The 13,882-nt window shown below is 42.8% G+C and overlaps 1 protein-coding gene across 1 annotated transcript in view; it reads left to right on the top strand.

Moving 5' to 3' along the window:
• LOC108784279 (cytosolic carboxypeptidase 6-like) overlaps positions 1-13,882 on the top strand; it is a 727,452-nt gene that overhangs the window by 626,058 nt on the left and 87,512 nt on the right. The window contains exon 8 of the mRNA XM_018553039.1: positions 5,019-5,181. Within this exon, the coding sequence (XP_018408541.1) occupies positions 5,019-5,181 (163 nt within the window). The remainder of the gene's footprint in view (positions 1-5,018; positions 5,182-13,882) is intronic.

Genomic DNA, 13,882 nt, shown 5'->3' with positions numbered 1-13,882 from the left:
GGGGGGGTTCAATGAATCACAACCATCACCACCACCCTACAAATGCTCTTTGTGAGTTTTTATTTGTCACAAGAAGACATGCAAAGTTTCAAAGTAATTTATGGCCCCCTTCCTCAGGAAACAGGGTAAAGGGACTTGGTAAAGGGACCCACCAATGGTCTAGAGTGTTGCATTTCTTCTTGTAACAAATAAAAGCTCATGGCAAGCATTTTTAGCCCATTGGTAAGACATTCACCATTTCATTAACTAAATCTGGTGACAATGGCGCCATCCATTAGTGAGTCTGTATAGGTCTCTCTAAAGTGACTCTTAAAAGGTCTCTATAAAGTGTTCTATTATGTTCTATTCCAGTGTAAAGAACATAAGTTGTAAAATTGGCAATTTGTTTGCAGAAATTAAGATTCTTATGCTTTATGATAGGTATGCTCTGGTGTTGGATGAGCTTACCCAGGTGGATGACATCATTGCTCAGCCCAAGTTCCCCCCATCTGACAGTGTTCCAGCATGGCACTTACTCGCTAAGGCCTGGGCACTGTCACATGGGGAAGGTCACATGATGCATCATACCTTTAGAGTTTTGAAGGAAGGACTTTGACAGACCACACAGCATACCTCCCAACCTTCTGAGGTGAGAAAGAACACCTTCCTATTCCTTCATAATGTAGGTAATGGACCGTTAGGAATTTGATGACAAAAATGATTGGTTAAAGGAGAGTTATGGGGAGAATAAAATACACTCATCCCCATAATTACAGCTGATGTGTGACACTGAAGGTGTTACACTTTAGCTCTATAGACCGAGAGACCGAGAGTGATCACATACCGCTGATCGCTCAGTTCCCGATCTTCTCCCTGCAGAGATCGGTGACTTGGCAGTCACCCCTCCCCACAGCGATTCCCTCCACCCCTCTCCGTTCCTCCAGCACTGACTGGTGGGACAGACAGGGGAGGGGGCAGTGTGTCAATCAGATGGCGGGGTGGATCCAGGAATTATTGTCAGGATCTTTCCCGGCCGCAACGCTGTACTGTGCTGAGTTTTGGGTCACAGGAGGACATAATAAATGTCCTCCTGTGACCCTAAAGAGACCTATGGCCAAAAAAAGTTTGAGCCATAGTTCTCTTTTTAAACCAGAATGGATGTTTTATTCCACCATTACATTTTTGTACACTGGCTTTTCAAAACAGGAAACAAGATAATTAGGAGATAATGTAAAGGTTTAGGTAGTTGAATAGAACTTTTTCTTAGATATCTGTACATCAGGCCAAGAAGAGGGACACTTGAGGAGATAAGAGGGACAGAGAGATTTGGTTACAAATAAGGGAAAGTCCCTACAAATGAGGGATAGTTGTGGGGTATGGTATGGAGGCAGCAAGGGAATGTGGTGGTGGGCTCTTAGGAGGCACTATCACTAATTATAAACATTAGTGTGAAATGAACTAAAAAAAACTGGATTTCTACTTTAACTATTTTAATTCTGGATTATTTTAAGGCAAAGCAGAAAACTTTTTAAATAGGCAATAAAATTGACAATGACAGCATGAAAGGCCCCTGTCTGATTTTACTCCAGGGCTCTGTGGTTTTTAGTAATGCCTCTGTCTTTATGTCATATGGTCAAAAGAGCATCTTCCTCCATACGTCAGCCAAATGCTCTTTCATTCTCTTAATATAGCCTGCAATCCACTGTGTGTAACCTATTCTCTTCTCCATGTGTGGAATCCAGAAGGTCAGGTGGTGAGTACAAAGGAAAGAGCCCTCTTTACACTTCATATATCAATGACAAGTGGAGAGGACTCGAAAGAAATATGTTCTCATTTTCAAACTGCTGCTTTTGTTAATTGTTCTGCTGATATATGAAGTTGCCTGTATTAATGACATTGGCTTCCAGACTCAGAGTAAGGTAATGCTTTATCAGATTTATTCTGCTTTGAGAAACATTTTGGAGTTATTATAAAATCACGATACCATTTTAAACTACACTTACTAATTTTCACTTTTACTTTTTCAGCATCATTAGCTTTTGTAATATTTTGGGCCCATTTGCTTTGTAACAGTTACATAGCTAGTCAGGCTGAAACAAACATACATGTCCATTGAGTTTAATCAAAAGACAAAAATAAAAACCTGTATCCTCAAATCCCGAAGGACCCAAGCTCACTTGCGAATTGGACCAATCACATGAGTGTCATGAATACTTCCATACAACTCATGCGATCTGCTGCGGGTGGTAGGAGCTGTGACAATGATAGCTGCCACCACACTGAGACTACCTGTGGACACTCATATGTGGATGCAAACAGTCGGCCCCAGTAGGCAGTAAACTTGCAGTTGATGCAGAGAAAGGGAAAAACTTTTTTAACGCAGGGTCCATTTTTCTCAAAGTAGGCAAGAAAATTCCTTCCTGATCCCCTAAGGCAATCTTTGGATGAACAAATATATGATAATAGCCAGTTACATTTTGTACATTTAAAAACACATAGAGTTGGCTAGAGGTAGCCCCTGTGAGAGTCCACATTTTCACTGTTCCTATTAAAAACTCTTTCTGTATAGGAGGTTAAACCACTTTTCCTTCAGCCGCAAAGAGTGCCCCCTTGTCATTTGCAATGATCTTAAAGTGTTCACATGAAATTTAGTGAAGTGAGTTACACTACAGGGGGCACCACAGTTAAAGAGCATAAGTAATTTGAGTGACTGATGGACTTTTAAGGTACCCACATAAAGCATCAAGTATTATAAAATCAAGAAACGTTATGTACATATTTTTTTTACAAATAAAAGCATATGATGTATAGATCTATTTCACGATAAAAGTGACTTTCCTCCAACAGGCTTTTGTCTCATTGATCCTCATCTATTTCATCTTCTACCATATATATTTAATATTCACACTTACATCAACCAGAATTTCAGGTTCAACATATCATATTGCAGTGGAGATATTAAAGGAAAGCGTTTCACTGGTAAAGTAACTTCTTCAGGAGCTCAAGAGACATTCTAAATGCATAAAACATACTGTAAGTCCCATTCACTGGAACACCCACAAAGAATAGTGTGTTATAGCATGTTTACCCCATACACCAGACAAAACAGGCTGTGGAGTAAAGCTGATAGAGTGAGCTTTATTGAACCAACACACCATTTTTATACTGTACAAAATCTGATGAGAGCATAATCACGTTATGACCCCCAGACAACCTGACACCACATTTCAGTCGCATGTCCCTAGCCCACAGGACTGATACAATTCTTGGGTACTTTTGAAGGTAATGGAGGAGAGCCCATGGTACCATTTAGTAGCTCTGAGCACCTGGATGTTACAGTCCAAAAAGCAACATGATCTGTGGACACTGGCTCAAGTGACAGCAGTTCAACGTTTCTGGGCAATGTCCATGTACATGGGATGTGCGCTCCTTAACTCCCGCTGGAAGTTAGCGTGCACAACTCCTGTTCCCAAGGAGCCCCTTTGAAGAGTGACATCCTAGGGTACAGGGATATGGAAGCGACATGGGTCTAAATTCATCAGCAGCCATCTTGGTCTCCAGCCATGATACAGTTCCATGCGATCTTGTCTGAGACCCGCCTAGTGGCAGCAGATTCTTCTTCTCCCTGAACTATGGAAAAAGTTAATGGTCTGGTAGTACTCAGCTCTTCTCAGATATTCCAGATCCAGTAATCCAGTAATCCAAATCAGAGTAAACCGCCAACCCCGGTAATTCATTGTGAAACCGCTCTTTCAGGGAAATAGTGTTCATTTACAAGTCCCGACAACCCCATTCCCGTGACAGTACATCAAACTACATATGCACAAAATTTGATGCATTCAGTTCTAGTCATTAAAAGACAAATGTCTTCAATGTGAAAAATGGAAAAACATTTGAGCCACATATCAGAGGTTACCGATTAAAAGAATCCATTGGTAAGCGCAGAGACAAAGTCCAGGGAAATCCCCCAACTTACAGACCAAATCTAAGGATAGAGCTTCAATTAGTGACAGGTATGTGGACATACCTTACCCAGCTCGACATACAGGGGTCTAATCACTAAGCTGCCAAAGGCAGCCGAGTGAAAGACCGACCTGAAGTGAAGTGAGCTGAACGCTGTTCGGCTATTCACTTCAGGCTGGTACGGCTGATTTCAGCCGTATATCGGCTGAAATCAGCCGTACATCGGGTGGCTTCACATGGCTTCGGGTCAGCCGAACATGCTCAGCATGTTCAGCCGACCCGAAGTGCAGGAGGAGTTCGACTCAGCCGATCCAACATCTGAATCGGCTAAGCCGAACCTCCGGCAGGCTACTCGCTGCTGTTCGGTCTATTCTTATAGATGCCGAACAGCAGTGAGTGAATAGCCGAATGCCGCTGGCTATTGCAAATTGAAATAGCCAATAGGAATCTAGCAATGCATTCCTATGGGCAAAATTATAATTTTTTTTTCTATTCTGACACGGCTCCGTGTCAGAATAAAGAAAAAGAAAAAGCAGTGTTTCTCTACTGGAGCGCCCGTGAGAGTTTGCTGTCTGGAGATCAGTGTCCCTGGTTAGCTGGTAACCAGGGACGCTGATCTCTCTGCAAGTGGCCGGAGCCAGCCGTAAGATAACGCCTGGCTCCGCCCAGCTGTCAGAAGCAGGCTGTCGGCCGGCCAACTGAGCCGCTCGGCTAAGTTCGGGAGCTGTACGGGCTATTGTGAACATTCAAAAGTGTTAATATTACTATCCATAATGCTAACACATGTTAGCATTATGGAAAGTAGGAATATAACTGTGTCTGGTTCCGTTTTTAAAACTTGCTCCAAAAATATGAAGGAGACACTAAAAGACTTCCTTTCCTTGCAATCTCATAAAGTTGATAGGTGGCTTACATTTGATTTTGACCTAAATATGATTTATTCATCTGTATGTTCCTTCCACTCAATGAGATGCATAAGTTTGACACTGTATGTTTTTTTCACAAAATTAAATGTCTTGTCATTTGAAGTCAGAATTTCCCCCTACAAGTATCTTTACACTGTTTTTTTTTTACAGTCCAGCACATCCTTCAATCGAGACACCATGAAGGCTGGGACCGGTAGAAGGTTTTTGGGAGGTCTTTTAGATGATTCTTCATATTGTTATACCTTGGAAGTCTCCTTCTATAGCTATCTGGTAGGAGGGACCAGTAGCACAATACCCTACACAGAAGAAACTTGTATCCTTTGATTTTATCTGTGAACTTTGGTAGGCCTAAGAAGAAAGAACTTAAGGTATGTACTGTAAAATCTGTATATATATATCTGTAAAATGTGATGGTGTTATATATCTTTTTTTGTAAACCTGGACCATGTGAAGTATGTATTGGAAATTAACTGGGGCCATATCCTTCTGCTTTACATGCTGCCTTATACATTTGAGTATTGTTCCTTTTTTAAATGCTTTGTGCAGCAATGGCCTGCGTACAGCTGGGGGGATCAAGATATGACCCACAATTACATCTATCTTTTGCTGGTTGGTGGCAAAGTGTATGCTACCGTATTACTGTTCCTCGTTGCTGCTGTAATGTCATATTTAGCTTACTGCATAGAAGGTGGAAAGTGGCCTTTTCATGTATCAGCAATGCTCTGTCTTCTGGAAGTGACATTATAGGTCACAGGACAGTGCTGCAGGAGACACCTGGTTGCTTGTTACTACATTTACAGCCATCTCAGTAGCTGGATAAATGACTTCCCTCTGTGCATGATATGTACGTTGCAACATTGTGTAGGGACCCTCTGCTAAGCTGGGGTGTCCTTAATTAAATGTAGTGCATTTTTTCAGCTAGGCTGTAACTAGCCTGGGCTTTGTTTACAATTTCTGACCTTTGCTGGTTCTCCTAAGCCCAGTATATTGATTATTTTTGCCTGTTCCAGTGATCAGTGTGGAAAGGGCAATCACTGATTTGTATACTATATGTATTATGAATATTTGTCAAATCACTGGGGTCTTTGTTCAGTGGTGTGGACTGGGGAAATAATAAATATTTGGAGCACTTTTGGAGAGTATTGTTTTTCTCTCCTGGGCTTATGCCTGGAGAGGATGTCAGCATTGTTTCTCTTTTCGGCCTTGCCTCAGCTCAGGATATGTGCTGGAGGCCCAGGGCTGTTGCTGCTCTGCTGGAAGGTAGTATCTAACGGGAGCTTTGCAAGAATATGGTTTCCTAAAGGGAGCATCTATAAGGAATCTTCTTTGCTGACCAATAGGAGTGCTACAGTCATAATGCACAATGAAATTCAGGGCCTCAGCAACCTATTGATAGGCTTCCTTACTGCATTGTGAAACGTGTTAGGAGTATGCCTAAGTGCCCACAAAACCTAGGGTTTTGAGGTCTCTTCGTAGCAATGTTCTCAAACAGGAAGGGCCACAATGAACAATTGGTAGAGGTTATTCTAGCGTTTAAAGGATAGTTTTGTTTTTGAGGGGTAGTGACAGGTTTAATTAAAGTAAAGCTGTTATTTGTCCATTTAGAACAAAGTAGCAAGTTCTCTTGATAACTCCACCCCTTCACTTTGTTGATACTTACCCTCCCTGCAATCCCCACCATGCTGTTTACCTTAAGAAACCCTGAGTAAAAAGTCATGTGTTAGCTCTATGTTGGAGCTTACACAAGGCTTTGACTTTGGCAAGCACAGCATGCATGAGTTTGGCACTTAGTTCTCAGACTACAAGCACTGCATCATAGAAAGCGAGATCACATTCTTTCCTATTCATGGAGTACCAGGTATTTTCATGGGCTCTGGCAGTAGAATGGACTACTGGAGGAGCACAGCAAGACAATATTAGTGGAAGTTGGGAAGATTTAATTAAGACAACTTATCAGTTTGTTCCAATTGGGCAAAGTGACAGGTTTACATTAGACCTACCCATATGAAAATTAAATTAAAGCAAACTGTAAAGAGTTACATGTCACTGCCATGTCATTCAAACATATATGAGATGCATTAGAGATTTAGCATAGAGCGTACCTTCAGGAAATGCACAAACAAATGGGATGTATTATGTTTTTAAAAATGTAGCAATTGGTCTAAAGGTGTACAGGAACACTCTGAATAACTCAGGGCTAGTGGCAGCTGTAATCCTGAGTCTCCCGTAATTTATCAGTCCCAGAGAATCTTGGTACTCTACCATATTTGTAAAAATATTCTCCATCGGCCAGTTTTATCACAAGTATAACAGTAAAGAAGTCTGCAATATTTCTAACAAAATCAACCCACACATTTCAGACTTAAGCAATCTCCCATGTAGCAAATCTATTTTCTGCAGGCTTAGGAACTGACCTCAAATATACTACAGCTTGCCTGTTTCATTCAGTTGCTATTAAAAAATACTCTGTTTAGACCAGATCACCGTATCCAAGACTCCACAGTTCAGCAATCCAAAGCCAACCCAACTGTCAACCTCATCTAAACTTTATTATTAGATTCTATTAAACTTCCCTAGAAATGTGCATAAGCAATGACAGCCACCTGTGCTTCACATTCTATTAAAGTATTGATGCAAAATATTTATACATGGTTTTGGCAACTATCTAAATGCACAGTGTATATGAGCCTTTGAGATAGTTCTTTTTTTCCACATCACTTCCAACCTGTAAAGGATCAACTAGGCTTATGCAGATCAAGGTTTATCTGGTATGGTTTATCTATTGCAGTCGCCCTCAGCCGGAGAGCAGAAGCTTCATTAGAGATCAGCAATATTATTGGATGTGTGGATTATGGAGGTATCAATTCCATAGGTTAGAAATGACCATGCTTTGCAAAGATCAGCAAATAAATCACAAGTGTTAGAGACAGAGATAGGAAAATCTCTTTCCTGAGAGGCAGGAAGAGGGGGCACTTACTACTTGATTCATAGGTAGACACTTTTTCTCATGCTGTCATAATTATTTCTCTGAAAGAGTTTGACAGTAATCATTTTACTAGAGTATAAGGCACAAGTAGGGAGACTTCAGGTAAAGCTTCCAGGGAAATGTCACCAAATAACTTTCTAGGTGTAAATTTTGGGTATTCTCATCTCACATGGCTGTTCTGTATATGAATACCAGTGAGTGGGAAAGTCACTTAATGGCCTAGCAAAGAAAACTGGCCTTAAAGGAGAACTATTGGGTTAAGGCTTTTCCCCATAGTTCTCCTTAGGGTAACGGGAGGACACAAACTAGCGTCCTCCCGTCACCCTAAGCTCAGTATACCGCGAGCTACAGCTTGCGGTATACTGAGACGCCGCAGCTGAAGCGGATCCCGACAATTATGTCTGGATCCGCCCAGCTGCGTGAGTGACAGCTGGCTCTGCCTATCTAGAGGCAGAGCCGGCTGTACACGCCCCCTCCCCCGTCCGTTCTGCCAGTCAGCGCTGGAGGATCGGAGTCGGGAGGGGGGAATCCAGCTCCTCCAGAAGGAAGGACAGTGTCAGCACCAATTCAGAGATGATTTGAGGATCTACAGCCGAGTGATACACAAATAAACTACATTTGTGTTAATAGTTATGGTACTTGAATGCATTATTTAAGATTCAGCTCCTGAGTTTAGTGTCACTTTAAGGACTTTGCATACAGTGTTATCAACATATCATTAGTCATAATCATTAAATCGTTTTAGACTCCCTCTATTAATAAACGTGGGTTTTGTGTGGAGTTTCATTAAGAATTTATAGATGAATGAAGATACTTGAAAACATGTTCTATCAAGTACAGACAGAACCGCTAAAGCTTTTCCAGGCAGCACCACTTTGGCACTAGGCATGAAAGGGTTAAAATGTTGCTAGCAAAATCCAGACCAAGCAGTTCAGACGACAATTTACTCTTCCCTGCTTGGCATACATGGAAATTGTGTTATCAAACGTTCTGTCTGTTCCTGTCAGGTTTATAGCGATCGCTCCAAACAATTTAATGTTGCTGAAAGCCTACAGTTACAAATTACAGACTTTTAAAGTTATTTTGCAGCGATAATGCTATCAACCTTTAATACGGTTTTCCAAAAGGCGCAGGCACGATAATGACACACGGAGTCGCTATGAGTGGAACCCATGCATTCGCATCTCCTGCTTTTGTTGCCGTATTGATGTTTATATTTTCAGTCATAATGTTTCCAGTGTTCGCTTAGATGCGCAGTGCAATCTCCAGATGACAGGCTATGACTGCGAGGAGTACTGGAGTCACAAGGGATTCTGGGAGACTGAAACAGAAATCTACAATTTACTGCTGGCAGGTATATATATAATTTTCTTCTCTCCGTATCAGTACTCTACACTAGCATTTTAAAGGGTAAGTGCACCCAAAACCTGATTCACAAAAATCGATCACTCAGTATCTATTTTTTCTGCTGTTGTGGGGGTTAAGGAAACTGGGATGGGGGCCCACAGCCAGATATTGCTAGGCTCAAAAAACAGATAGGTGATATTGCTTTGCTGAAACAGAGAACTTGTGTGATAGTGCGACTTGCTTTGCTTGCAGCATGTCCAGAGGATACTAGGATGGGTTGGGCTTTGGACAAATGCCCTTTCTGTATTGCTCTTGAGCAGGTGGGTAAACTGCTGGAACTACAAATCCCATGAGGCATTGCAAGGAATGTTTTCCCCTGTTAGAGCAAATTGATCTATGCTTAAAAGGGGTTTTTTTTTGTTTGTTGCCTTCCTCTGCATCTACAGTGGCTAACTGTGGGTATAGCATTCTGTTTTAGGTTTTTCTTCTTTCTTTTTTTTTCTTATCTTATCTCTATAGGTTGAACTCAATGTACTTGTGTCTTTTTTCAACCTGGCTAACTATGAACTATGTAATTCTCACAGCCTCAGGCATGATTCCCAGAGACAGATACATAATAGGATTTGTAGTTTCACCACAGCTGGAAGGACAGTGTTTGTCCACCCCTGCTCCAGAACCAACCTTGCTGAGGGGAAGACATCTCATAGGCATAACACTGTCCATAGGCATTAGAGAGTGGCATGTATTGGCTTCGATTTTTTTTGGATCATGATTTTTCAGTGCAGGTTTACTTTAGGATTAGGGATGAGTAAACCTGTCTGGTTTACATTTATGAACAGTTTTGCAAATCTTGCTTGATATTGGTGAGATTTGTATCAAACCACATTGAAGTCTATGGAGGGGGCAGGGGTGTCCCGAGGCAGGATGTCACCCAGAGCGGGTACACAGCAGTGAAGCCATTGCGCATGCGTGTGACGCCTGCCTGCGGCCACCTTGTTGATGGACATCGAAAGAGAGAGGAGGGGACATTCACACAGCGGGATAAGGTATGCTGCTGGGTCCCCTCATCTCTCTCTCTCGGGCAACTGTCGGGCTCTCGGTCCATGACCAAATGCCTGGCTTTTCAGAGGGGGTGACACCAAAATGGCTGTCAGTCATTTTGGTGTCACCCCTTCAATTGTGTCACCCGGGTGCGGGCTGCACCCGCCTAGTGGCGCCACTGGGAGGAGGCGACCTTCTTGTTCTTTTCTGGCAATTTCTAGGGCTAATGCACAAGCTATTGTCAAGCAAAAGGCGTGGGAAGCTGATCACTACCATGGGGAACATGTGCATAAGCCAATATGAACTACAGTAAACTTCCAGTTATCCGGCACTCTTAGGGATTGGTAGATTCCAGATAACTGTTGTTTCGGGTTGCTTGAGAGTTACAATTAACTCTCAATCACCCCCCTTCCCCATGGCCGCATTCATCTGCCAGCTAGATTCCACAGCCAGCAGGTGAATGTAAACAGCGGGTATTGGGTAAGAGCAATATCCAGCCTGCTATTGGCTTTTTCAAACTGCAATAGTGGGGGCAGTCTGGCTATTGCACCTGCCCACTGCCTGCTGTCAATGAGCAGAGGAGCAGATCTGAGAGAGAACAGAAAAACAGCAGCTTTAAATGTTATATTGGAGATTGTTATTTAAAAAGGGCAATTGTTACTTTGGGTGCAGACATGCCTGCAAGTACCTGTGTTAATCTTTAAATCAATCTTCTTGCCCTTTGGAAGTCCATTGGATCATTGAAGCCCAGGCAGTGCAGGAAACATCATCATAGACCTAAACTCAAACAGGATGACCTTTCGTTTGCTACAGCACTGTGAATCATAAGCACTGCATACTGTCACACCTCTCATACTGTGTACATCTTTTTTCATCCTTATTTGCATCTCAGTGCTGTCTCCTCCAGGCTTTTTCAACTACTTCCTGCCTACAGGCACAAACTCTAGAGTCAGCAGGACACCATTGTGACCGGTTTCCTGATAGTAACAACAGTGGTCCATGCCTGCGCAATGTGTGTTGTTATGGCCCCTTGTAGCCTATACTGGGGGTGCATGTGACAGGGTGACAACACAAGAGCACAGATGGGTGACTGTTATCACCCTTATAACAGAAAGTATGTGAATACGGACCTTCATGGCAGGATCACCAAATAATATTGGTATTTTAATATAAGCTATTGACTTAAAATGAATGGAAAAAGCTTTTGAAATCATATTAAGGACCTGTCAATGGGATTTTGTCAGATGAGTTTTGCATTCCCTTACAAGTTTATAGGAATGCAAAACCTGCTTGAAGCAGGTTAAATGGAAGCCAAAATGAGGCCAAGTACAGGTTCAATGCACCTCTCAATGAATTAAGTTTTACTTGCTTAGAAGAACATTACATGTATGTATATAGCATTGTGCAGGAAACATATAGATAGAAAAAAACAGCTTCCTGTGTATCATAGATAAACATGTACATAGAGAGTAACATTGCACTACACTGCAATCTACAGCTCAAAAGACATATTACATCTCAGAACATTATTATATCAGAACAGTATGTGCGGTTATATTTATAACAATACTCACCCAAACTGCTGAGCTGCCTGCTATTCCAGTCTCTGAAGCCTCTCTCCTACGCTGCAGCATTGGAATGTTTCCCAATGACCTCACCTCTTACACACTGTTTATAGAACATGATGATTTATGGGATCTTAGCCTGCTGCAGCAGAGGGGGAGAGAGGCTCCAGTGACCGATCTAATAGCGAACCAACTAGAAGGATCAGGTGAGTATAACTTTTTTTTAGCACCTAGACAAAAACAAGCACGTAATCCTTGCAGTGCAGGGGTAGCCCAACTGAAGGGTTAAGAAAAATTCTGCCCAGAGTCCTGCTTTAAAGTGGACCTTCACCCCCCCTCCCGCTGTACATAATTGTTCTCCTTCCCCCTTCCTTTTTTTATTACCGGATGCCCTACCATACCTTTTCTCTTTGGGACCCCTCCCTCCACATCTAGCCAAGATTTACGTCTAAGCACCCACCTGCTTGGCAGGTTTACTACTATTCCGGTAAGGAGTGCAGCTGGTTCTTAACTACATGGGTTGCTATTGCATCGCAGGCTGCTGGCTGTCAATGTCAGCTGTGAGAAGGAACACGCCACTATCTAGATCACTGACAACCTGTCAGTGATCTGTGCCGCGGCGTTTTCCTTCTCACAGCTGCTGCTGAGTCAGTGACAACCAGCAGCTCGCGAAGGAGGCAGCGGCAGCAGAGGAGGAAGCGGGGCCCAGCAGCGGTGGAGGAGGAGGAGGAAGAGGCCAGGCCGCACAACAGTGGAGGAGGTGGGGCCCACTGGCGACCGAGGAGGAGGCAGGGCCCGGTGGTGGAGAAGGCTGACAGCGGATCGGGGCTGACATGTAAGAGGTCGGCAGGGGTGTGACCAGCCCTCCTGAACTCCAACTTGATTCTCAGTCAATATTTATTCACCTTGGTCATGTCACACTGTAAAGCTTCACACTGTGACACGACCAAGGTGAATAAATATTGACTGAGAATCAAGTTGGAGTGCGAGTGGCTTTTACTACTTGCTCATTGATCTGCAAAGGCATCTGCGGTCACTTTAGCAGCCACCCGATATTAGATCAGGAGTGCGAAGGGACCCATAAAATATTGAACAGCCCACCTGAGACCCTGCAGAGCCCACCATAGAGTCTATGGTGGGCTCTGGAGGGTCACTCTCAGGTGGGCTGTTTAGGATCTCAGGTGGGCTCTGCCAGGGGCATAACTAGAAATCACAGGACCCCACACAAAATTTTGCTATGGGGCTCTGTGATTTCTAGTTACACCCCTGGACCCTGAGGTGCTCAATGCACATCATGAGGGTGGCAGCTGGCCCCCTGATAACATAAGTAAAGAAGATGGTGGCACAGGGAACGGCATGCTGTAGTAGTTTGGCGGATTGCAGTAGGACAATGCCTGACGAAGTCACGCATAGACGTAACGTACGTAGGGCTGAGCATTTGACGTCACTCTTCTCAGCTGAGCCGGACAGACGGGAGTCCCATTGCACCCATATATTTGTACTGTGGTGTCCAGTGGATATTTTCTTGATGCTTTTTGTCACCTGTGACATTGTGAGTACCTGCTTTTATTCAATAAATTGTATTTTTTGGACGATTCGCATTATGTCCTCTTTATATTTTGTCTCCCTTTGAAATGATGATGTGATTTGTGAGCTGAGGAGGTTATCTGGCTTCCGTCCCCTATTAAGAAGGGAAACACGCTTTGAGACCTAGTTCTGTGGGTCTTCCTCCCCAGGTGAGCACTGTTCCAATTTTTGCATTCACGGGGTGGAGGTGAAGGTCTGTCAGGATTCTGTGGAAACTGCTTACTTGGAATTTTGAATCAATCTAGTAGTGGACTATCCCTTTAATTTGTTTGCACGATTATAATTGTTGTACATTGGACTTTGTTTTTATCACTCTGTTCACATCTTTTCTTGTTTTGATATGCTCTTTTGAATATGTATTTGAAAGCATATACTTATCTATCTTATCGTCATATCACATATTTCACTGAATTGTATATATTTATTTAGCTCGGCACATGATTGTTATACAGGACAATGCTGGATTGCTGTAATATTAACATGACTCA

This window comes from Nanorana parkeri, unplaced genomic scaffold, assembly GCF_000935625.1.
Source record: "Nanorana parkeri isolate BGI_ZX_2015 unplaced genomic scaffold, ASM93562v1 scaffold106, whole genome shotgun sequence".
NCBI lineage: Eukaryota > Metazoa > Chordata > Amphibia > Anura > Dicroglossidae > Nanorana > Nanorana parkeri.
The sequence above is the reverse complement of the archived record's forward strand: the minus strand, read 5'-3'. Positions and strand labels throughout refer to the sequence as shown.